Consider the following 25,644-nt stretch of genomic DNA (forward strand, 5'->3'; position numbering starts at 1 on the left):
TACGACTCCCATGATTTTTATTTCATTTGTATTGATATTCAATGAAAATAGTGCAATTTCACATAGTACAAATTCAAGTCAAGTCAATCTGATCAAGTGATGATCAAGTAAACAAATTCAGACCGGGCAAAAGTTGATTATTTTACAGACAGCCAGTATTCTGTGATTTGAGAATGAGAATGAATACTAATTTCCCCGTAAACTAAGCTAAATCAAACTAAGCTAAGCTAAGCCATCCATGAGCTGCCTACTAGTATAGAGAGGAGCTGCAGCTATCCTCAGGGACGATCAGCCACTCAGCACAATGCTGAAATATGAAGCGGAGGAAAACAAAACAGGCCGCAGCTATCAGGAGAGCAGCCCCAAACGCTGCTCATTAACAGTTAATGAGGCAAGTGAAAGCAGCCTGGTGACGAGGGAGGGAGGTGCGGATCCCAGCAGCGTCCTGGACGGCCCTACATGGCCTAATCAAACCCTGCACTCTAATGCCTTTAAGATTAGAACATAATTAATCTGCATTTAAATGGAGGAAATAGAATATCCTCCCTAACGAAGAATGTGAGTGTTGTGCACGAGCGGAATCTTCAAGGCACATGTTTGGTAATGTTGATTTCTGTCCAGTTGAAGAGCGTGTGTCGGTAAGGCTTTTCAGGCATCTGTGATGGGGCCTAGGACGGCCACAGCTTCGATCTCAACTAGGCCACCCTGTCAAGAGAGGAGAGAGTCAACCTTCTATGCAAACAATAGCAGTTTGTGTAGACTGTTTACAAGTGTTGCTATGAAGCTATCATTGCCCACAAATGCCGAATCAGAATTCTCCATAAACTGGAATGAACGGCCAGTGAACAGCATATTTACAATGACTGATTGAATATGGCGCATACAGGCAGTACATCATATTCAACCTAGTTAAGTCCTGAATGACAGGTTCATATTTAAGTTATGCCATTCTGAGGAGTTGAAGCAAATTATCAAGCACTTTTATTTTTAGAACAAAAACATGTGGACACCTGGCGAGTCCCACCACATGGTACTCACTCTAGGAAGTGCGGCAACCTGGTAGGCTGCTCGTGCAGGAAAGCTTTTCTGGAAGACTGAACGAGACAGAAACGAGAACATGGTTAGCTGCATCAGATATGGAACAAGTACCTACAGTTGAACAGGGCCTGGGGTGGATAGACACTCTGTCTTTTACTCAGGTATTAACAGTGATATTCAGAATACAATAGACATGTCCATGTCAAAATGAACAAGAGGGTAGGACCCCTCCTAGAACCGGTTCTTTGCATGCAATAGCACCCGAGGCCATGTGAACATGTGCATAACTCTGTTTCTGCCAGTTTGGAGTGTATTAAATTATGGTGTGAACAGGCAGCACCCTCAAACTCATAATCTTACTCAATAACAGCTAAATACATCATTTAAACAGTCGCAATTAGTTCAAGCTATGAATCATTAAAGACAACTGTTAAACCCATAGACGGTATAAATAAGACCAGGGTATTTCATTACACCTTAGGTGGCCCTTTTCTATGTAAATCCTCATGAGCAATTACCACACCACGGACTTGATTACATGACCCGAAATGTGAACTAAACAGCAAGAGTTTGGCTAAAACTATATGGGTTTTTACAACCAGTGCCATAGTGAAGATAATCAGAGTGGAGCTTGTTCAAGCCCAGCCTGCAATTTGTGCATATTTGGATCCACCCCGCACAGAAGTGCCACATGTCTCCCCTGGGCCCACGCCTCTTTTCCCAGCAGATCCTCAATATAGAGAGGACTGATCGCCACCTAGTGAACATTTGAGGAATTTCAAATGATGAAAACAAGGCCGACGTGGGTTTCGTTCCATAAGTCATCGGAAGATGATGAGAAGGGGGTTAACCTTGTCTGTCTGATATCTTGGTGCACTTCTTACTATATTGTACTTACACTGCTTGTAGATTTCATTGACATTGGCAAAGTCATTGATGTCTGCCAGAAGAACTGTGGTTTTCACAACTGAAACATGAGGCAAAATTATTATTGTGTTTACTTACTAGACTTAGCTAATTAGTAATCAACCATGGTCAGTATTTACTCTTACCATTTTCATATTCACACCCAGCCTCCTTCAGAATCGCACCCATGTTTATGAGAGCCTTGGAAACAAAAACACATTTGCGTTGCGTTGCATTTATCGACAGATTTTTCTCTCAATGAAAATCAATAACATAAAAGCCTCACAGCAGGGATTCTTACAATGAACTGGAATACCATATGTATCAAGTAATGTTCATTTTCTTTTTTCATTTAATAATATATTTTTTTCCAAGTGATGTGACCCCAGCCTTACTTGTTTGGTCTGGGCCTGCACTCCTGCTACCAGCTGGCCAGAGGCTGGATCCATCCCTAGCTGACCAGAGATGTACACGGTGCGCTCCACCACCACCGCCTGGCTATATGAAGAACCAGAAAAGAGGGAAATGTCTGGAAGTTTGATCTGTGTGAAGCCCTGTTTCTCGGTGACATTCACCACCATATGAATGAAGTGCATCAGCTGATATAGAACAACTATAGCATCGTCTAAAATTAACAATGATGACTTTGAACGTAAACAACATATACTGGTTGAAGAAATGTACTTTAATTCACAATTGTTCTGTAGTGCAACTTTGTAGGAAATATGACTAAAAAAAACTAGGCCTATGTGATTATGTGCAGCCTATTTTCATTTTGTGAAAAAGGGTTTACTTCACCAACTAGACAAGGATCTTATGTATTGTCCTGTCAAAATCTCGTCACATAGCTGTCCATTCAATGTGAGTAAGCCTACTGAGGAAACCGGTGTTGATGCCTTTTTGTCTCCCTCTGTTGGCTAGTAGCCTACTTTCTGTCTTGTTAATGCATTCCAGTTAGGACGACAAATTCACTGGAAAAGGCTTTGTTGACACTATTGCACAACACACCATCTATGCACAAGATGAGGAAAAGTTATGCTATTGGGCAATAGCACAACAATTACATTGTCCACGCCAGGGTCACATTAATCAGGCATTCAGAGCAGACGCTGCATCCACAGAGAAACTCCTCCCTGAGCTGTCATTGGAAGAAAAGGGAAACTCCCCAACATAAGAAGCCTAGGCTGCAGCCTACATTCATTTCTCCTAAAATATCAAGATATTAATATGGTCTGCGGCAAGGTCCTAAAACCAAAGTGCAAAGTATTTGCCTACATTTTTTTACCATAAGCACAAAGAAAGATTGCACGGTATTCGGGAAGTTAAGTCACAGGTGTTTTACTGAACACCTGAACGCCAAATGTCTCACGTGTAGAACAGAAAATTGCTACAATCTTACCTGTAAGGTCCAATAGCCGCGGGAGCCTTCGCGGTGTTAACGATTCTTCTAATAATAGCGGACATAGTTGGGCAAAACGGCAATGGGCTTAACGGCGACACTTTTGCGTATCCTAGAGAACCAACCAGGAATGTGTTTTCGGTTCAATGAGTTACTTGAATGACGTTACGTGCCTGTTGTACGTTGTGCGTGCATAGGCCTACCATAGAAAGCTGAAAACAACCATAGAATATGCTGCGATCAAATCAGTCTCCTCCGAAAGCTCATGGGTGTATGTGAAAATGCACATGTTTCGGATGTGCACCCATCATGAATTAAGTACCACACACACATTTTCAGTTTAATGATTTCATTTTTTTCCCCAGAGCATATGCACTGATGTGCTTCTCCAAATTCGCTCTTGTTACCCTGCCTTTGGCCCCTTTTCTTAATAATATTGCCCTTTGCTTATTTTCTGGATTTAAAAAGAAATTGTTAACCATTTAATCCATGCTTTAATTATTCAACGTAACATAGGCTACTGGCATCATATTACTAAGTTAATGATTTCCATTTTTCAAGTAGGCCTATGTTACGTTTTTATATTAATTTATTCATGAATGAATTTATTATTATTATTTTAGAAAAAGAATTCAGGCTAATCGTAAGCCACCTATGCAATACGCCACCACCTATGGTAACCACGTGTGTTTTTGAAGCCAATGGAGCACTGGGGAACCATTGTGCATAGGGGGAACTGTTTTGTGCGATGAACCAACTACCAGTAGTGTATGATACTAGCCTGTAGTGTTACTGCTGTGTACCGCCGTGACATGATGCAGTGTAGCAATCAGCTTTGCTCATGAGCTAGCGCGGAATATACTTCATGGTGCGTCTACAAAATACTATCTGGAGAAGAGTGTTTGGTAAAGCGGAGGGATCAATGTGTCTTGGTAAGTGCCAGTTAAATGTTTAGAGACACTGATAAATTGGTTAGCTAACGTTGTACCAGTTGCTCTCCAGCAGCTAGCTAGGTAGCTTCAGGCCCCTGCTAATTTCATCCTCCTGAAAGTACAACGAGCCGCGAGGTGCATAGGTGTAACGTTACTTCTCTTAATTAAGTTAGCAGTGTTGCTAGAGCTAGCTGATGCTGGTAGAATACGTAGTAAAGATGTTTAAATGTACGTTTGCCATATTCAAACATTAGTCAGAAGCTTGGTACTTTAATGGCTGAACAGATCCAGAGAACTCGTGGTTATGTTTATTACAGATTACACGCTAGCTTTTTTAGCAAGCAGGATGCTGCTGCAGGTTGCCATTGAGTTAATGTTATGGGATATTGATCGCGTCCATAACGTTAAGTTTATGTGCTGAAAGATACGGAAGTTAACATTAAACATGTTCTGATTATTGACTCATACAGCAATTTTTCCAGCATGGTTTGAAGCATGGCATGGGTTCTTGTGTATGATGTGACATGTAGCCAGCACCTGTCATGAACTCGCGAACTCCGACAGAAACATGATGGGATTAAAATCTCAAGTCAACGTAGTTGTTACTGTAACTCGAGAGGTTTAATTTCACTGTTCTTGGACTGTGGCTGAGAACACACCAGATGTTGACAACAGTCACAATTTGAAAACATATCGCACCAATTAATATTTCAGGATGGTTTTCCAGATCGATTATTTCATATTGTACGTTATGTTAGCTGCTACAATGGATGATGATGTTAAATGTCCTGGTATCCGAAGTATGATATGAGTAAAAATTATCGCAATATAGAGTTTATCGCGGGAAAATTGAAGAGCAGTGATGTAGGTGAGTTGTAGAAAGATTTTAGTAATGGATGACGTTCATGTTACAATAACAGGATGCAATGCTTCTAATGGGACGTTGTTTTCAGCGCATTTGTCTTGGTGGTTTTGTGGACTCGGTAGTTCACGTAGGAGACGTTACGCTAATTGCTTTGCGTTAATGGCTTCAGACTGGTTTGATAGCCAGTCGCTAAATTAGCGTCGCAACACTTTCTATGGATTAGCAAAAAACATGACGAGCACAGCCTTTTCGTAAGCACTAGAAGTTTAGTTGTTTCTCTTCATTTCTCTGGCATGCGGTTTGCTACTGTAACGTTAGCTTTGTTGTTTACTGTTACCTTGGTGTTGCATCACCCCGTCGTACACGTTTTTGCCTGTCACTTGGTGGAGTAATGTGCAGACCACATAGACATTTGTTTGAAATTCATAGTCAGGCATGTTTTCTTGTTGTTGCCTTTCACTTCTGAGAAAGCGCTCACCGTTTGCGTTCTAGAGAGCAGCCTATTTCGGTTAGATCAGGGGGTTCAAGCAAAGCCATCGATATCTCAAGCAAACACACACCATGTAGCTGAAGCAAATGCGCACCGTGTAGCGGCAGCGCACATGTTTCTGTGAACCTCCAAGACTTGAGTTTTTGCTAGTAGTTAACATTCACTAACTACCTTTGTAAAGACACCAATGGCGGGAAAATGTCAATTAAATCGTGTCAAATGAGTCGTGTGTAAGTGGTAGTCCTACCCGTCTTTTCATAGGGTCGGGGAGAACAATAACTGTTATTGTGGCGACCATGAAGTAAAAATAGCCATGATATGAAGTATCTTGCATTGAAGTGTGTTTTAATGTCTGATTATCTGAACGGTCTCTTCTGCCTTCGGCCTGTAAGGAAATTGCTTTTTGTGGCGTATTACTCATTTTCATTCTGCCCTAGGCATTTCTTATTTTATTTTAGATTCTTTATTTTCCTGTCATGGCTGCTACCTGTGTCCTCAGTTTGACCCCACTGTATTGTGTATGACATGTAATCTGCATGAAAATCTACCCCCATTGCAGTGTAATGAACGATAAGTCTACTGCTCTCCCCGCTAATACAGTTTAAATGATTCTTTGTTCGGCTGCAGCTCCAATGCTTATGTTGGTGTTTAATGCCAGAACCATTGCATGTACTGTACACAGGAGCACGTGCCTGCTGGACATGAGCCAGAACTCCTAAACCTGACAAGTTCTCTTGAATTTAAGGTTGCTCATAATAACACAGACACCCTGAGCCCAGTAGAGTCTGCTGTTTGTTTGGGTTGGTGGGATGTGGAGTCTGCTCTCTGTGCGTCATGTTACCTCTTTAAGCTTCTCTGATCAGGTGGCAAAGGTAAAGAGACTGAGGGAATGAAGGAGAGGCATTGGGAGAGAGTGGAAATAATGAGACGGGCCAAGTGAGTGAGTGAGTGAGTGAGGGAGGGAGGGAGAGAGAGAGAGAGAGAGAGAAGAGCCAGCGGGAAGGGGGGAGTGGAAAGAGAAGAGGGATGGACCTGAGCCTCATTTGCGTGGCTGTGAGCAGCTCAATCCTGGATTAGCTCACTGACTGAAACATTGAGTACCTGCCAAAAGCAAGGCCTCTGGCATACTCGTGTAACCTCACTAGAGAGGTGAGAAATATGGGCTTTTACAAAGACAAAATCAAGAAAAGAGAGCAAGACAGATGGAGATGAAGGGATGGACAGAGCGTGAGATGTGTATGTCTGTGTGTGAGAGAGAGGAAGAAGCACAGACTGTGAGCAGCACCTTGTATGTGGGTTGTGATTCATGACTCCATCAGAAGCACAAACAGTCTGGTTCCACTGGTGACTGGTGTTCAGCAGTTCATCCCAGTGTCCATCACAGAAAATATCCCCTTAAACTAGTAAACAAGTTGACCCTCGGAGTCTTCCAAAATGGATCCCAACCAGCTATTTCATCACTAGTGCATTTGTGGCGCTGGCTAGCTCTCGTCAGATTAACGCTTCTGTGTGGCAGGCAGTTGCAATGAGAAGGCGTTGTAGTGGTGGAAGTGTTGTCAGTTGAAAGAGCGTGTTTGTGGTGAGAGTGGGTGGGGATTATTTAGAGACTACTGTGTGTGCTATAGACACTCTGGAGGTACATTCCGAGGAGGAATGTGCAGGTAGGTGATACTACAGGCATAGTTAGCTGTGTGTTTGTGTGTGTGCATGCATGCGTACGTGCGCGCATGTATCCAGAAAAATGTGTGTTTGTGTGTGCGTGCGTGTGTGCATGCATGTGTCCGGAAAAATGTGTGTGTGTGTGTGTGTGTGCGTGCATGTGTCTGGAAAAATGTGTGTGTGTGTTGACTGTAGAGAGGAATCTATTTTAAAACTATTGATTACGCCAACCCATCGACTTAAAGAAGTCTGGATAATATGAAAGGAAATAGATCCTTATAAAAGTTGTTGTTGTTGTGCTGTGTGTGTTGCCTTTATATAGTCACCTGACCCAGGGGAGCTGAATTCTCTGGCTGCGTCAGGCACTCATGGGTCCCATCCTCTGCCTACATGTGCTCTAAGTGAGTTATAAAATTAGGTGGAGGTGGAGCTCATGCCTGGGGTTGGTTTGTCTGGGTTGTTTTTCTCTTTGTTTTGCTCATGCTCTGATAATGACGAGGCATTTCCCATGGCATCTACACCCAGCCTCTCTTGAATGGTCCTGACCGGGATTGCATTCTTTATAATTAACATGTTCGTTTATGCACTTTTATTAATATTTACATTGAAGTATTAAGTAAGTCGTTTAGTTGTCAAAGCAAACGCAGAACACAATAGTCTTAGACCATACACTCAAGGATTATGCTTGTGACTGACCTAACGTTGACCCTGTCTCTCCCCTCTCCAGGTCCCTGAATGGTCCCCAGTGCCCCCCGCTCGCCTGCCCGCCGCGTGCCCATGGCGTCCAGCTGACCCCCACCCCTGCAGGATGACGGTGCGAGAGCGTCTTCGGGAGAGCATCTCGGCTGCCTTCTACCGGCACGGCCTGCTCTGCGCCTCCTACCCCGTGCCCATCATCCTCTTCACGTCCGCGAGCATCCTCACCTGCTGGTGAGTGAGGGACCCGCCGCTGGCCCTGGGCCTGCTGCTGCTGCTGAGGGGCTGTGTGCATCTGTGGAGGAGGGGATCGGTCTGGATATTGGTGCACTTGTGCCGTTTTTCAGTCTGTTCACTCTAGTATTGGGTCACATTTAACAGGTCATGTTTTGATGTATTAGTCTGGCTATCACCATACTAAGCTCAATCTTTTAAGATGGAACATTAGTATGGGGGAGGCTGCGCTTTGTTTCTACTGCACAAGAGGCGTGATCAATGGGCATCGCTCAAATGACTCTGTATGCTTGGATAGTCCTTCAACCAATCAGACCAATGATCCGGTGCGTCTTTCAGATGCCAGTTTCTGATTGGAGCCAAAGGTTCTGGCAGGGAACAGGTAGATGTGCACGTTTCCAGCCTGAAATCCAAATTCTCCAAAGTTCATGCAGGGTTCACCTAGCCTAGTGATTCAATTCAGTTGCATAGCATAACCGCAGGTAGTCTAACGCCGGTGATCCACTAGCACGCGATGCGAACTCCGCATCGCACTACTCATTCGCTACGCTACCCTCCCCGTGGACGCTTTGGTAGGCTTTGGTAGGCGTTCCCTTTTTAATGGGTGAAACAGGACAGGTAGCCTACGGCGAACCAACCAAAAGCTAAATTATTGGCCAACTGTGATAGCAGTGCAAGCCAATTTCCCACTGACAACCAAATTACTAACAGTCTAATCTGAACACATGAACAAGTAGTTTCGTCAAGTACTTTCGTCAACTTCAGAACACTCACCCTCATCATCAACAATCTCCGCTTCCTCCGTGCTTCATTGCACATTATGCTGTCCCTTTATGAGTCCAATCATACACACAGGGAAAAGTTCACGTTCCAATAATCAGTTTTTCGTTTGATATTATGGCAAATGATTTACTGGCGGTAAAGCCAAGACTACCGGAAAATGCATGTTGTTGAACGTCAGGAGCGACCTGCTCTACTATTGGATACTTGCCTCGCGATGTGCTCGCGATGGACTGATTAATTTGCATAAAGTTGGGGATTGCTGAACTTTTCCGACGCACCGCAACCACAGCTCTCGACGCAACGCGTACCCAGAATGCTATGCGGGATGCGAATTCGCTTCTCATTGAAATGAATGGGGATAGTGCGATGCGGAGTTCGCATCGCGTGCTAGTGGATCACTGGCGTAAAAGAGGCCATGACGTGTGATGAGGACATTTCCTGTTGTCAAAGTGACACATCCTACACCAGTGTCGAATAATCTTTTGATCTTACCACTTAGAATACTCTTGAAACTCAGGAGTTTTCCGTTGCTTTGGTTGAGGTCAATTCTCAGGCAGAGACTTGCTTGCAGTGACTTCAGTGCTTGGCTGATGAGTGACAGGTCTGGGCTGATGAGTAGGCATGCTCTACATGAGTACCACGAAGGACATAAGATAAATAAATAAAGACGACCGGGCGGCTACCGATGAAATAGGAGCATAATGGAACACGTTGCGTATTGATACCGTATCTTTGCAACATTTGTAAATGGAGCTGTATGATGACACCACATTTAAATAGACTGGAAGTAGTTTCATTTGATGTATATTAAAATATTACATTACAATATTACACAAGTTTATGTTTCAACAGTTGATGGTTTTGGTTGTTGCTGGTGGCGTTATGTGCATCCCAGACTTAGGTGCTACTTTTAGCAGTTTAACTATTGAGTTTCACCAGTTAGGAGCTACCTTTAGCCTTAAGAATCTTTGTGAATAACAGTTAGTTAGTTAGTTGTCATTGTCTTGGTTGCATTGGTCTCTTGAAATGAACGAACAAACATTTGAGAGTGTTTTTGTGTTCGTTTATCCATGTGTAACCCTTTGAAACAAAGATCAAATGCGTGCTGAGGCAAGACAACAAAAGCAAATGACAATATGGTTACGTGAAAGTTTTGCATTTATTGACGTCAAAGCAAACTCTGTTCAGGAAGTATTTTGACTTCAAAAAGGTCCCAAAATATGTGGCTTTCCATGCTGATGCTTGGACGGGTGAGGCCCACTGCAAGTGTTTTCAGCCAGAGAGTGATGAAGCACACAAGAGTTGCCCCCGTTGAACTGCAGACTCTGCTGGATTAGACGGAGCTGTGATCACGAATTGGGCAGATCTGGTCACTCCAGATTACATCAAAGGGCCCGAGTCTGGCGCTGGGGAACTCACCAGTGCGAAGACTGAAAAAGTGCTTTCTCAGAACTCTGTCCGAGCGCCAGAGAAGCTCTGCGTTTTGTTTAAGCCCCCGTCAGCTTTTGAGTGAATCAAAAGTCCTGGAGCTCGCTTAAAGGACAGACCCCCAGGCGGAGAAAAGAAAGAAGCTGCCTGTGAGAAAGTGGCGCCCTGAGAAAAGGAACCAGCATCTGCTGAGTCTCTCCCAGGCTGTCAGAGCTACAAAACGGGCCTTTGTGGAGGTACAGTGACCTGAGTCAGCTTCAGGGAGCAGGGCGAGAAGGGGGGACAATTTGCCAATTTAGCCCGGCGCCCTGAGAAAGGCAGGCTCTGTGTTCTGTGTTGCCCCTGTACAGGAGAATTTCATTCACCCGAGGAATGGCCGATTGCTCGGAGACGCTATTAAAACGTAGACGCATCCCACGTGCTCCCTCGCAGAATCAATTTTCCTGTAACTCATTTGAATCTGTCGGTTAATGTTTCACGAGTGGTTATGAAGGGTGACATTGAGTCAAAGTGGGAAAGGTTTCCAGTGCATACACGTGTAAAGATGACTTTCTGAATATAGAATATATAGTTGTATAATTCAAGAGACTGTGTGTTTCTCGCAGTTCCAGTTACTGTTTGGTTCTGTGTTGACTACGTCCTAAGCCTGGGATTTTGTGCTGGGACACACTGGTATTTTGGGCTGTTACAGATAAAAGTTGACCGTCAGACAGGATGTTGTACCCAAGTTCCAAGATCCACTTTGCACTGTGGGGTTTGAGTCTGTTTTTGTATGTGATTTTCTCAAACTGCACCCTTCTGATCACACAACAGTGTTTTAGTTGTCTAGCAGGCCATGTCTACAAGATGCAGGGTAAGCTATGTACTGTAGATCTCGCAATACAGTAAATCTCACACTAAGCAGCAATGCTTAGTAAATGGAGAAGGCACCCCCTGCCATTTTCAAACGTTGCGAAACGGCATCTATTTCGAAAAACACCTCAGTCTCTGGAATGTGAGGAATCGCAGCACATCCCTGTTGCCCGTAAACACCTGTTGAGAGCATGCACTGCCCCTAAGTGTGTTCTCCCCCCACTAAACAGAATGCAGGTGAACAGCACGAGACCGCCCCAGGGTGTAGGCGTCAATCACAGATCTTCTGTTCCATTTCTAGCGGTAGCCACGACAGCACGTGGGGCTTCAGTGGCGACCGGTAACTGTGCGTTCAGACCAAAACCGTCAAAAGCGTCAAAGACGCTGGTGAAGCTCATAGCCCGACGCTCAACCCAGTTCAGCGCCGAAAGCGTTAAAGCCATGACGTGAAACATTCGGACAAACCACAATCAGCAATCCTGGGAGTTTGACATTCTGATTAGTTGACGCCGAACCGTGTCATAGCTAATTATCACAAAGTTTAACTGAGGCTCAACTTTTTTTTGACGCCCGTTAAGCTCATGAAGCCACGCTCACGCCCAGAACGCTTTTGACGCCGGTAATGCCGACTCTCCATAGAAAATGAATTTCCGGCACTCCTGACGCTTTTGACGGTCTTGGTGTGAACGCACAGTAAGAAGAATGTGGTGGAGCTCGTCCCTACGCTCTCTTGGCATCACACGAACAGTCTTACTCACTCTCACACACACTCTCCCGCCCTCTTCTTTCTCACCCCAGTCTCTCTCTCTCTCTCTCTGTCTCTCTCTCTCTCTCTTTCTCTCTCTCACACCCCCCCCCCCCCTCTCACACACACACACCTGGGGTGAGAGGAGCTTAGAGGGGAAGGTGCTGTGGTTGCCGGCGGGCCCCCGTTTCGTAAGAGCCCTTTCTCAGTACCGAGGGAGTGGAGGCAGGAAGGCAGGCAGGCAGGGTGCTGCTGCAGGCTGCTTATCTCAACACGGAGGCCATGAGAAATGATCCGCCCGTGCCCTCTTCCCCCTGCGCTGCCCTCTCAGGAACAAACCCATGCTTTGTAATATTTCCCATTTCCTTGGAAATGGCCCCGTGAATAGAGCCTTGCTTCTTCTGCGCCGCGCCATCTCAACAGGCGAACTGTGGGTGTTTGTTTGTGATGAGGGAGGGAAGGCTCTAAGGCAAGGCGTTGTGGTTGGCTACCAAAACATCATGCCTTTTCCATATGGGAGAGCAGTGGTATTTGAGCGTTCTGTGTGAATGCATGTCTCAGCTACTTCATATTTTACCCTCCTCCTTTTCTCACGCACAAGGTATGTCCTGTGTGTATGTGTGTTTGTGTGTGTATAAGTGTGTATTCTGCACAATGTAACTTTCCTAAAATGCCTCCTTTGTCAGTTACCCACTGCTGAAGCTGCCCCTGCCTGGCACAGGGCCCGAGAAGTTCACCACCGGCCTGCGAGACTACATCGTCCCCTCCCATGAGCCACAGGGAGACCTGGGGGAGCGGCCTGAGTGGGTAAGAGCTTACACACACACACACACACACACACTCACACGTGCAGTCGCATACTGATGCAAGGCATGTACACAAGCACACTTTCACACAAATGCAGCCACACCCACGTATGAATGAATGTGAATGTGTGTGCATAATGTGCACAGATATGGACTTGCTCAAATACACCTACTCGCATTCCAGATCTCTCTTGTGAGGACAGGCCAGAATTGTTAAAGCTCATTCAATGGAATGATGGGCTTTCGGAAATTGAACGGAGCTTAAAAACCGGACTTTCAGGAAATATTTAATCTTTACTGTACAGTACTGTACTCTACTAAAAGTCTGTTTAGACTATTTCCTTGCTTTGTGCTGCATGCAAAAATAAAAAACTCTGTTTGAGTCAGCACACCACAGTTTTATTAATTCATTTGTAGAAATGGAAGTTTCTTCAAGAGCTTCCCAAAGGGACATTTCTGTAAGTGCATTTCCAGGCCTGGCTCTGGTGTTTCCTGACTAACGGCTCCGTCTCCTCCCTCTCTGCTCTCTGTCTCTCTCAGTACCGAGGGCCTCCCGTGGCCTACATCCAGCAGGTCCTGGTCAAGGCTGCCGTGTCCCCCTGGGACAACACCTTAGTGCCGGTGGACGTGTTCCGCTCGCCCCTGGGCCGCGTGTTCAACCTGCTGGAGGAGATCCGCAACCATGTGTACTCCGACAGGTGAGCTGGCCTCTCGTCCGGGCCTCCGCGCTAAGGCTCCACTAGCTGGACGTGCACATGTGTGGTCCTGCTTAGATGTAACTCTCGCTCTCATTTTCCATTTGAACAATGAGGTTTTCCATTTCAGTCTTTGTGCTAGTTTTGCATGAGTGCTCTTTTTTTTTTTCTTTTCTTGTCTCATGTTTTCTCTTCATCTCTCCCTGGCTGTCTCTATCCCTCCATCCTTCACAGCTCGGGTGTCCGCAGCCTGGAGGCGCTTTGTCTGCAGGTGACTGACCTGTTGCCAGGGTTACGACGCATGCGGGCAGTCCTGCCTGAACACGGCTGCCTGTTGGTCTCCCCTGGCAACTACTGGCAGAACCAGCAGGATTTATTTGACTCGGACCCTGACCTCCTGAAGACTGTCCAGAAGCATGAACCCAAAGTCCTCCACACCTCCGCTACCCTGAGAGGTGAGGGATGGGAGAGGGAGAGGGATGGGAGAGGGAGAGCAAGAGAGAGAGAGAGAGAGGGAGGGAGAGAGGGAGGGATACAAAGGTGGGTCTGGATGACTGCATGTGAGAGGGGGGAGCTCTGTGCAAAGGTCCTTGGTGTTCATTTGGTGATGATTATGCCAAAAGGGCTGCCACTTGGAAAGGTTGTGATGGTCTTGGCCATTTGCCTTCTCTGTTGTGTATGTCTATATTTGCAAATGAATTTGTGCCCCCTGAAGAGTCCGTGGTCTTTTCTGATTTCACTTGAAGATCATCAGTAGTACTGCACAACTACCTTTAAAGCAGAGGTTATCGTTCCATCAAATGCATTGTTTAGCTTCATACTTTTTAACTTTTCTCTTTTTATATCGAAGTTGAGATTATGATCATTAATGGAGCCAAACACAGTAGCCTCTGATCCTGCTCCCAGTCCAAGGGGATGTCAGCGGTGATGGTCATCAGGCCATGAACCCCTGATCTTGCCCTGTCCAGCACACGTGCTGTTTTGCATATGTAGTTCGGTGTGTAATGGGACACTAACAAGCTTTTCTCTGGTCTCAGACCTGCTGTTTGGTGTGCCGGGGAAGCACACAGGCGTCAGTCTGGACGGAAGGAAGCGTGCGGTCACCTACACCATCACCATAGTGCTCAGTCACTATGACGCCCGGTGAGTCCAGTCCAGACCAGGACACTGCATGAATGTTAAAGCATAACTCTCGCCCAAGATGCATCCTAGGGTGTTTTGGTGAATGTACCCGAGTCAAACTTTAGTTTGAAAGCGTAATAATGTCGGAAGCACCACTTTTTAAGCTTGTCTGTGTTGCGCTTTTCGGGTCAAATGGCATTTTGAATGGGAATGACAGGGGCACTACTATTTTGATACATGATGGCGCCATCATGTATCAGTGTTTTTAAAACACTGAAGACTCGACAACATGAAACTTGCTTGAAGTATCAGTGCCTCTACACATGTACTCAAGCATTGAGAACATTCTTTGTGTACACAGTTTACTAAACGAAAGGTTTGAACAACTCACTTGGTTTTTCTGCCTGCTCCCATCTTGCCAGTCAAGGATGTGTACGAGAGTTATCCTTTAACTTGTGTTGATGTATTTGTGTGACCTTGTTCTTGGGTTTTTCTTGGCCAGTCTGCTTAGGCAGCAGGCCGATGCTTTATTTTTAGTGTGTGTGTGTGTGTCTTTATTTGTTTTCCGAACATGTTGTTAGGTGTGCATGCTTAACTGTGCAGCTTTGTAGTGTGTAGTCCCTTTCATTCCTTTGTTTAGTGTGTGTATATGTTTATGGTGGCTTCTGTTTATGTATAAGTGTGTGTTTTCCTCTGACCATTTGCCCTGTTTATATTGTGTGTGTGTGTGTGTGTGCTGCTTTCTCGTGCAGGTTCCTGAGTAGCCTCCGTGCCCGGCTGAAGCAGCTGCATCCTTCGGTGAACTGCAGCCTGCGTGACGACCACATGCTGCACGTTCACTTCAAAGAGGAGATCGGCATCGCTGAGCTCATCCCCCTGGTCACCACCTACATCATCCTCTTCGCCTACATCTACTTCTCCACTCGTATGTGTCCAACTATCTCACTCTCTCTCTCACACACACACACACACACACACTCAGACTCACATACACTTCCTTTCCTAATCATATGTGAAGTCACCCTACTCCATGTCTAGTATTCCTTGTGACACACATCATTTCTCAATACTTTAACAGTTTTTAACACATATTACTGAAGACTTCCTGGCAAAAGTTTTGCAATTATACCACAGAACTTAATCCTCCCATGCCTCTCTCAACCTAATCTAAACGGGCTGATTTCCTGGCAGTTCATGAATCATCAGGTGTTTTTTGCGGTTTTCTAAACAAACTTTTTGTTTAAACAAAAGTTTTAAACATACGTTGATGTTGGAAGTCATATATGAATAACCTGCCCATTCCTCTACCAACATCAAGCGCTTAGGAGTCTAGTACACACAGATCAGTGTACTAGATCAGACATAAGCACAAGGCACAACAAGCTAAGCGCATCTTTGAGATAAGGGCTGTGTATCTCTTGAGTGCTGCTGTACCTGGATGGTTTTGATGAGGATGATACCAAGCTCTTTAGCCTTTGACAGTCCCCAAGTCATGACTGGTCATCAACCAAGGCCCTACTCTTGACCTCTTGAGTCCAAATGTTGGCTCTCACTGATGTATTTCAGATACCCTGTGCTGTACTTCTGGTGTGTGTGTGTGTGTGTGTGCGCTCAGTCCCTCTGGCCTAGTGAAATCAGTCAAACTGCGGTTACTCCACTTCTTTGCCAGTGTCCTCCGGACTGCAGCTGAGGCCTGGCAGGAGATCACTGGCTCCGATTAGAGAAGGTCAGCCGCAGGGTTTGTTTGACTGAGCCGTGGCCAAGGCTGTTCCAGTCTGGCTGGGGGATAATCCTCCCGGAACGGTACATTCGGCTTTCAGCCCGCAAGAATTCACTCTTGATAAGGCGCAAGGCTCGGTGACGCCGTCGATGCCAATGCCAACGCCTCTGCCCCCACCACCACAGCGCCAGCATTGTCTCGTGCACAGACCACGCTCACGCTCGCTCACACGCACACACACACAAGGGTGGATTTGGTGTGTGTGTGTGTGTGTTTCTGTGTTGTTGCATAGTTCCTGGAATTATCTCTCAGGAGCAAGTTTCTGCTGGAGATTTTCCTAATCTTCAAGTCTCCCACACAGATGCACATGCTCACACATTTCCTGATAACTCTCTGCACGTATTCACACCCACACTAACATTTTTGTTCTTTCACTTTGTCTTCCTCTCTGTATCTGTCCATTTCCTCCTCTCTTCTCTCCTCCTCTCCTCTCCTCTCTCTGTGTGCTCTTAGGCAAGATTGACATGGTGAGATCAAAATGGGGTCTGGCCCTCGCTGCCGTGGTTACCGTGCTCAGCTCTCTGCTCATGTCAGTGGGCCTCTGCACCCTCTTTGGCCTGACGCCCACCCTCAACGGAGGGTGAGAGACACACACACACACACAGACTGCATGCACTTGCTACATGCACACTATATACTCACACACACATGCACTTGCGCAAATTCATGTCATGTTGACACACACACACATAATCACACGCATGCTCATCTGCTCATTGACTCCTCTCCAGACGAGTGGAGTGGTTAAAGTCAAGAGCAGGTTAATGTGCAACTGGCCGCGGCCATGGCGGTGGTTTTGGGGGAGCTGTGACGGGGGATTCCGTGTCGGGATAGTTTGTGGTGGGCGGGGACTGCCGCCGTCTCTGGGCCAATCAGAGGAAACATCTGCGTCTGCTGTCACAGTGGTCTGAGCTCACACCATGCAAACACACACACACATACACACACACACACACACACACACACACAAGCACACACAACTCTCTCTCAGATCACTGGGTTCTTCCTGACAGTGCACAGAGCACAGAGCACACGCAGAGCTGGACACCAAAGGTGGCCTTCAAGGAGGTCACCCAGCAGCGTGGGTTATGTAACTCCTTCCTTGTTTGAAGTGTGTGGACTCACTTCTGGCATCTTTATGGCCCTCGCCTAATCCAGTTACACACAACACTTTTGACCCACATACCTCCAGCCTTTCCACACACACACACACACACACCTTTATAGCACTGGCCTAGTCCAGTTGCACACTGAACTTTCCCCCGCATACCTCTTTGGGAGTGTAGCTATCTCTGTTGCTATCGTCTTCTGTGGGCCATTTGAAAGCAGAATGAATATCCTGTCCTCTTTTCAGTGTTGAAATAGGGGAAGCATAAATCCACTGTGTTTAATGCTAGAGGTTTAATATCAGGAGGAGCTGACTGTCTGTTTTTAGCTCTCCTCATACATGCAGGATATCAGAATCAGAATCAGAATTTATTGGCCAGGTTTGCGTGAACAAACAAGGAATTTGACACCGGTTAAACTTTACTCAACAATAACATAAAACAAGCTATAAGCAATAAGCTATGTATAAGAATAAAGGAATAAATACAGTATGTACATTTACAAATAAATAGATGTTATGGGTGGGATAGGGTAATACAATTGTCCGGAGGGGAGTGTGGCTGTTGTCCCTGTTGTTGTCCCAGTCAAGGTATGCCATGGTCGTGGACACCCCAACAGGCACAGGCAAGACGCAGGATGCAATATACAATTGAAGAGAGGGTGGGAGTAGTGCAGTATCAGTATACTACTATGTGTATGTATGTATGTATGTATGTATTTATGCATGTGTTTGAGTTTGTATGTGTCTTTCATTACTCCAGAGAGATATTTCCCTATCTGGTGGTGGTCATTGGGTTGGAGAATGTACTGGTCCTTACCAAGTCTGTGGTGTCCACCCCTGTTGATCTGGAGGTGAAACTGCGTATTGCCCAAGGTGAGATTAGAATCTGTATGCGTTTGCAAAGTACACTGATATTATACTATACATTGATATGTATAATTAAAGTAAATGTTGATTGATGGCCTTGGTGAGCCCAGGCGAACCTGTGGTTTTATTGTCTCCAAAGCTGTATTCACAAGTGAAATTAAACTTGCGTGTCTTATCAAATCATTTCAGAAGTGCAGCAAACACATTTCTTGTCAGCAAAGGTTTTAAATCCAGTTGTTTACTTAGTCCCAAAGAAAATACGTACAGTATTTGTGGGTTTTTGGTGATTAGGAAACAATGGGTTCTTTTCCAGACCAACCTGCAGAGTAAATTCAAATTTCACCCACGCTAGTTGATCGATTCTAACAATATACTGATGATATGACGTATGAAGACGTTAAGAAAAACCCACTTTTTTCAGCTCTTTGCAAAATGAGTTTTTAGCAAACTTAGTAGAGAGACGGTTTATGACCATATGACTAAACACCAGATTTCGTTAACTTTTACAGTAGAGTACACCCCTGTGTGAGAAAAAGGTTATAAGTGCACTGACTGGACTACTTCCCTTGAAGCCCACACGTTGACTCCTGTGGCCTTAAACCTCTTGACATACTGGGCTGGAATGTTTGTTTTGTGACTAATCCTGAATGTGAATGTGTGTCTCAGGTCTGAGCAATGAGAGCTGGTCCATCATGAAGAACATGGCTACAGAGCTTGGCATCATCCTCATTGGATACTTTACTTTAGTGCCCGCCATCCAGGTACTGCAGTTTTCCAGAGCTACTCAGCCCTTCTCCCCAAGACACTCTCTCATGTACTTTATGTTGGGAGAGGACGGGGCTCTTCTTTATCAAGTCGTTGTACGCACACTCTAGTTATCATTCCTCCAGTATTGATTCTTTGTCCTCTCGTCACAGGAGTTCTGTCTGTTTGCTGTGGTTGGCCTGGTGTCAGATTTCTTCCTGCAGATGTTCTTCTTCACCACAATCCTCTCCATCGATATTCGTCGCATGGAGGTGAGAGCAGAGCGCTCTGTTTGCGCGCCATGTTTGCTTTTCTCCCCCCCCCCCCCCCCCCCCCGTGCCCTGAGCTCACACATGGACTCCATCATGCCTTGCTAGTGCTGCACATTTGTTTATCCCAATCGTTTGTCTCGGTTGCTAGTACTTTCTGAAGCTGGACGTCACCCTCTCCTTGATTAATCTCTCTGTGGTCTCCCGGTCTTGTCCCCCCGCTCCTCCTTCCACCCACTCAGCTGGCTGACCTGAACAGACGTCTTCCGGCCGAGGTGGGCATGCCCCCTTCCAAACCTGGCCCTCTGCGCCCCCGAGAGACGCCCCCTCCCCCGCGGCCCTCCCCCCACACAATCACACTCCAGACGCCGGCCTTCCGGAACCTTCGGCTGCCCAAGAGGCTGCGGGTGGTCTACTTCCTGGCCCGCACCCGCCTGGCCCAGCGGATCATTATGGTAAGAGTAGAGCTATCAGGACCAACAGCTCACTGGAATTGACTAGCAGACTTTGTATCACAGCACTCTCAGAAATGTCAGTTTCTTTAAGAAAGTTGATACGCATGTATAAGCGTTCTGTTGATAACAATAATGACAATGAAACCGTGTTGGTAACTCACTGCTATTGTTTGCTGTTCTTGTCCAGATGGGCACGGTCATCTGGATTGGGATCCTCGTCTACACTGACCCTGCCGGCCTGAGGACCTATTTGGCCGCCCAGGTGTCCGAGCAGAGCCCCCTCGGAGAGGCTGGCCTGCCCCCCCACCTCGGGGTGGCCCCGGTCTTCCCAGGAGGCGACCCCACCAGCACTCTGAGCGTGCTCCCCGCCCCCGAGCCCACCCCCATCCCCGAGAACCAATCGCACGGCCACGGCAGCCACGACGGCCGCAGCCCCCAGATCGTGTGGGGCCCGGAGGACGAGGAGGGCTGGAGGAGACTGTCCTACCGCCACTGGCCCTCGCTCTTCAGCTACTACAACATCACGCTAGCCAAGAAGTGAGTATGCGCCTCAGCACACAATATGGCCTCTTCCATAAGGATCCCAGTCTAGAGTGCACAACACCCTTTTTAGATCCCATTGCACGAGCAACAAGTGGAGGAATTGTTGGAAGAAGCTTACAAACTGCTTCCAAATATTGTACTGTACGCAGTGTACTTGGCCCAGTTCCACTAAGGCACACTTGACCTTCATTTTTATCTGCTACTTGGTGTTGCTCAATAGCCGTGTTTGAACTTGCTGGACTGGGCTGACTTGAATTCAGCTGTTGCTAGATGTAGGTAGGATATCATATCATGTCTGTCCACGTCTTCTGTCCTTGACCGTGACGCCTGTCCGTCCGTTTGTCCGTCTGTCCGTCCCCCCTCCGCAGGTACATCAGCATCCTTCCGGTCATCCCGGTCACGCTGCACGTCACGCCTCAAGAGGCCATGGAGATGCGTCACCCCCAGGACACGCGCCACGCCCCTCCCCCGCACCCCAGGGCCCCCGACCTGCAGACGGACCTCACCCTTTACAAGTCAGTCTCCACACGAGCACGCCACACTTCGCACCAAACAGCGCTGGGCCATTCTGGATCAGTTGGCTCAGCGATGTGAAGAATCTTATGCTAGTGATGAATCCTTTTGGGGAGTAGAGGGTTTCCAGGCACCGCATAGGACACATGCCTGTGGCGCTTTTCAACTGTGATGTTTCAGCTTGACAGTATCCTGCAGGGTCAAAGTGTGTGTGTGTGTGTGTGTGTGTCGGCTCATGGGTGTGCTTTGAAGTCTGATGATCAGATATGGCTAGCGTGTTGGCCATTGGTCAGACCTCCAAGGCCACCTCACTGTAGCCTTGATGTTCAGGGACTCATCTTTGTTGATATGACTGGCGGTCATGTCAAGCTGATCAATATGTGCGCTGCCTTGTGTCGGCAGCCCTCCAACATGTACTGTAGGCGCTCGTCCAGATGAGGGAATGCATAATGTACGTAAGTCTTCTCTTCGGTTATTTCAGTGGCATTGATGCCATATAACATTATGGTGGACATTGTGTTTTGATAAAAAGGCATTGTCTGTCCTAAACTAAACGCAGAGGTTGCTCATTTTCGGTGTCGTTGAGGAGAGGAAGGAAGAGTTGCACATGTTGTGAAATCTGATGAGTTCTGTGTTGAGTTCATCTACTCTGTAAAGAGGTGTGTGTGTGTGTGTGTGTGTGTGTGTGTGTGAGGTGAGTTACCTGATCACAGTTGAAGTTCTGGTATTTCTAGAGTTCCTTCTTTGCCCTTGCTGTGATGAGTCATAACCTGTATACTGCATTGAGTAAACTCTTGTCTCTAATGGAGAGCAGCGTTTTCCCCTGCTGGAGCTGTGTGTCTACTCTACTCTACTCTACTCTACTCTACTCTACTCTACTCTACTCTACTCTACTCTACTCTACTCTTTGGTTAATGCTGCTTAATGACTGGTACATCTAATAAGTAGTCTCAATCGGTCATTGAGTTTAGAGTTTAGATATGTATGGTTGTGATTGGACAAGAAGCAACTGAAGTTCCAAAGTAACTGAAGTGTGTGTGTGAGTGTGTGTACACACTTGTACTGCATGACACCTCAAACACAGAAACATTTATGCAAATGTTATGGATAGTATAAAACGATTGTTTGCAATTATTCGTTTCTGTATCAGAAGAATGTGATGTATGGGCCAGTGACACTGTTTCTTAGCTGAGCTGACGAGTCCATTCGTCTTGGTAGTGAGACATGTATTTGTAATCAGAAACTGGAAAGCTATTTAGATCATATTATGTTATCAGAGCGTTAATCGCTAATTCTTTAATCTCTTAAAGGAATACGCCACCCAAAAATGAAATTAAGCTAGTCTCGGTCACCCCCAGAGTTAGAACAGTGAAAAAAACCCGGTTAAAATCCGTCCGGGCATTCTCCTGCTTAGGGAGCAGCGATTTTAGCTTTAGCTTAGCACAGTTGCTGTAGATGATGGGTGTCAGTGAGCACGTCCTCCAAAAAAGTGACCGAGACGTCTACATTTTTTTCTAAATATATCTTGGGAGCCGTGTGTTCAAAACGAGTACAAATCATAATGCAAAATCGAACGAGACTATTACCTGGGCAGATCTTTACTTGGAACTATATTCAGCCTCATCGCCGACGAAGCACCGCTAGCTAGGCGCAAAGTTCTCACGTAGCACCACTTGAATCCCATCCCGTGAAGTTCCAGTCGAATCTAGAAGTTGGGAGTTTACAAGACTGCTCACTGATCTATAAAGAATACCTGGATAGACTATCTCATTGTTACTGACCCATCAACAATGAAGCCAATGGAACTGTCCCGAGTGGTCCCATAATGGCGGCGTGGTGTTCCAATTCCATTGTTGCAGAACGGCAACATTCTTTTACTGTCTTTTACTGTCTATGCATTCCCAGAGACGGTTTATAAAGCGAGACGATTCATATGAGGGTAAATTCTGGTTTCATTGTGACGCAACTGCCACTCCCATTTAGGAGGCAAACGGAGGTATTTATATGGGAGAAATAATTCTACACCTTTCTAAACCGATTATTTCGTCACTGAACACGCCCCTTTAGGAGGCAGGAAGTGCTGCTATTTTGTTCCATTGAAAAACCCCTTTATGATTCATCTTAGTAACTATACGATCTTTGGCATTCCTATGGCAAGTGGTCCCATAATGGCCGCCGCCATGTAGGCTTCAGAATTTTGACGTAGATGCTCTATCCAGGTATTCTTTATAGATCAGTGAGACTGCTACGTGAGAACTTTGCGCCTAGCTAGCGGTGCTTCGTCGGCGATGAGGCTGAATATAGTTCCAAGTAAAGATCTGCCCAGGTAATAGTCTCGTTCGATTTTGCATTATGATTTGTACTCGTTTTGAACACACGGCTCCCAAGATATATTTAGAAAAAAATGTAGACGTCTCGGTCACTTTTTTGGAGGACGTGCTCACTGACACCCATCATCTACAGCAACTGTGCTAAGCTAAAGCTAAAATCGCTGCTCCCAAAGCAGGAGAATGCCCGAACGGATTTTAACCGGGTTTTTTTCACTGTTCTAACTCTGGGGGTGACCGAGACTAGCTTAATTTCATTTTTGGGTGGCGTATTCCTTTAATGATCTTGTGTTCTTTAAAATAAACTGCATATTTACCCTCTCTCTCTCCTCTCTCTCTCTCTCTCTCTCTCTCTCTCTCTCTCTCTCTCTCTCCTCTCCCTCTCTAGAGTGGCAGCTCTGGGTCTGTTTGCAGGGGTGCTCCTGGTCCTGCTGCTCTTCTGTCTGTACCGCGTGCTGTGCCCGCGGAACTACGGGCAGAACGGGGTGTCTCACGGGAGACGGCGGCGCGGAGAGCTGCCCTGCGACGAGTACGGCTACTCGCCACCCATCAGCGAGATCTCACCACTGCTGCTGAGAGGACACAGCATGGTACACACACACACACACACACACGCACACACACACACGTGCGGGCACACACACGTGCCAACCATCGTAAAGCAGTATCAAGATTGCCTGCAGAATACCAAGGTGTTAATGTTATCAGCCTGCATGCAAAATGCATGGCTATTTAATGTGCTGTCAGCTTGAATATGGGTTTTATTGGCTGATTGAATATGGGCTGATTAAATTCAGTTGACCTTGATGAACTGCATTGATTGGCAGTGATTCAGCAAAGTGCCTGCAGAAGACCACTGTGTTGATGTTGTATGTGTACTGCATACTCATTTTGGAAAATGAGCAGTTCTGCAGCTCGAGTGTGGAGTGTGTGGTTTCTCAGTTGTGTGTGTGTGTGTGTGTGTGTGCATCTCTGGTCTCCCCAGGACATCGAGTGTTTGGCTAGCGACGGAATGCTGCTGGCCAGCTGTTGCCTGGCAGGACAGATCCGCGTGTGGGACGCCCAGACAGGAGACTGCCTCACCGTCATCCCCAACAACGGGTAAGACCTGATCAGTATCTGACCACCGCACCAGGCCTGATTGGACATGTTCCATCACTCTCCCACACACTGACAAACTAGATGGCAAATGTTGATATTTAAAGGGTAAAAACAATTGCCTATCATCGATCTTGCATACTTTCTCTTATCTTGAATATTACATATTTCTGTGTAGCTTAAAATCAGATAAATGTGTTTTTAGGACACTTAACATATCCATAACAGGTCACAGGAGAATGTGTGTGATACCTTGATGTATTCAATATGGTTAGTTTATTTTTGGTGGTTTCTGACAGCAATAGTGTTGTGTTGATTTGTCATGTTTCCCTGTGGTGATGTGGTGTGTAGTTTTGGTGTTGTACTCGGTGCTTGTGTTGGCCTGATGATCCTGCGCTTATGTGTGTAGTTAAGGTGTTGTGCTCTGCTTGTGTGTAGTTTAGGTGTTGTGCTCTGCTTGTGTGTAGTTTAGGTGTTGTGCTCTGTGCTTGTGTGTAGTTAAGGTGTTGTGCTCTGCTTGTGTGTAGTTTAGGTGTTGTGCTCTGTGCTTGTGTGTAGTTAAGGTGTTGTGCTCTGCTTGTGTGTAGTTTTGGTCTTCTGCTCTGTGCTTGTGTGTAGTTTAGGTGTGTTGTGCTCTGTGCTTGTTTGTAGTTTAGGTGTTGTGCTCTGCTTGTGTGTAGTTTAGGTGTTGCGGTCTGTGCTTGTGTGTAGTTTAGGTGTTGCGGTCTGCTTGTGTGTAGTTTAGGTGTTGCGGTCTGTGCTTGTGTGTAGTTTAGGTGTTGTGTTCTGCTTGTGTGTAGTTTAGGTGTTGCGGTCTGTGCTTGTGTGTAGTTTAGGTGTTGTGTTCTGCTTGTGTGTAGTTTAGGTGTTGTGCTCTGCTTGTGTGTAGTTTAGGTGTTGCGGTCTGTGCTTGTGTGTAGTTAAGGTGTTGTGCTCTGCTTGTGTGTAGTTTTGGTCTTCTGCTCTGTGCTTGTGTGTAGTTGAGGTGTGTTGTGCTCTGTGCTTGTGTGTAGTTTAGGTGTTGTGTTCTGCTTGTGTGTAGTTTAGGTGTTGCGGTCTGTGCTTGTGTGTAGTTTAGGTGTTGCGGTCTGCTTGTGTGTAGTTTAGGTGTTGCGGTCTGTGCTTGTGTGTAGTTTAGGTGTTGTGTTCTGCTTGTGTGTAGTTTAGGTGTTGCGGTCTGTGCTTGTGTGTAGTTTAGGTGTTGTGTTCTGCTTGTGTGTAGTTTTGGTCTTCTGCTCGGTGCTTGTGTGTAGTTTAGGGGTGTTGTGTTCTGCTTGTGTGTAGTTTAGG

At 46.2% G+C, this 25,644-nt stretch overlaps 2 protein-coding genes across 2 annotated transcripts in view; one reads left to right on the forward strand and one right to left on the reverse strand.

Annotated features, from left to right (window-relative positions):
• Positions 1 to 3,510, reverse strand: LOC134083288 (2-iminobutanoate/2-iminopropanoate deaminase-like). The gene is made up of 6 exons (XM_062539545.1): positions 3,344 to 3,510; positions 2,340 to 2,442; positions 2,091 to 2,145; positions 1,937 to 2,005; positions 1,039 to 1,094; positions 1 to 705 (listed from the first exon to the last, which is right to left on the reverse strand). Exons 1-6 carry the CDS (start codon positions 3,406 to 3,408, stop codon positions 649 to 651), a joined length of 405 nt encoding a protein of 134 aa, XP_062395529.1. The 5' UTR covers positions 3,409 to 3,510; the 3' UTR covers positions 1 to 648.
• A 3,937-nt stretch (positions 3,511 to 7,447) lies between these two features.
• scap (SREBF chaperone) overlaps positions 7,448 to 25,644 on the forward strand; it is a 30,239-nt gene continuing 12,042 nt past the window's right edge. Inside the window, 17 exon segments of the mRNA XM_062539546.1 lie at positions 7,448 to 7,690; positions 8,017 to 8,086; positions 8,089 to 8,219; positions 12,714 to 12,834; positions 13,374 to 13,531; positions 13,763 to 13,983; positions 14,566 to 14,671; positions 15,403 to 15,575; positions 16,884 to 17,010; positions 18,299 to 18,411; positions 19,072 to 19,166; positions 19,323 to 19,421; positions 19,661 to 19,873; positions 20,061 to 20,410; positions 20,785 to 20,931; positions 23,645 to 23,846; positions 24,242 to 24,357. Of these exon segments, the coding sequence (XP_062395530.1) occupies positions 7,680 to 7,690; positions 8,017 to 8,086; positions 8,089 to 8,219; positions 12,714 to 12,834; positions 13,374 to 13,531; positions 13,763 to 13,983; positions 14,566 to 14,671; positions 15,403 to 15,575; positions 16,884 to 17,010; positions 18,299 to 18,411; positions 19,072 to 19,166; positions 19,323 to 19,421; positions 19,661 to 19,873; positions 20,061 to 20,410; positions 20,785 to 20,931; positions 23,645 to 23,846; positions 24,242 to 24,357 (2,453 nt within the window). The 5' untranslated portion in view covers positions 7,448 to 7,679.

Source organism: Sardina pilchardus, chromosome 6 (assembly GCF_963854185.1).
Source record: "Sardina pilchardus chromosome 6, fSarPil1.1, whole genome shotgun sequence".
In the NCBI taxonomy this organism is placed as follows: Eukaryota; Metazoa; Chordata; class Actinopteri; order Clupeiformes; family Clupeidae; genus Sardina; species Sardina pilchardus.

Coding starts and splice junctions, on each gene's coding strand:
- LOC134083288 (XM_062539545.1), bottom strand. CDS start 3,408: ATGTCCGCTATTATTAGAAGAATCGTTAACACCGCGAAGGCTCCCGCG. Junction 2,443..3,343: donor GCGGCTATTGGACCTTACAG/GTAAGATTGTAG, acceptor TTCTTCATATAG/CCAGGCGGTGGTGGTGGAGC. Junction 2,146..2,339: donor TGCAGGCCCAGACCAAACAA/GTAAGGCTGGGG, acceptor TTTGTTTCCAAG/GCTCTCATAAACATGGGTGC.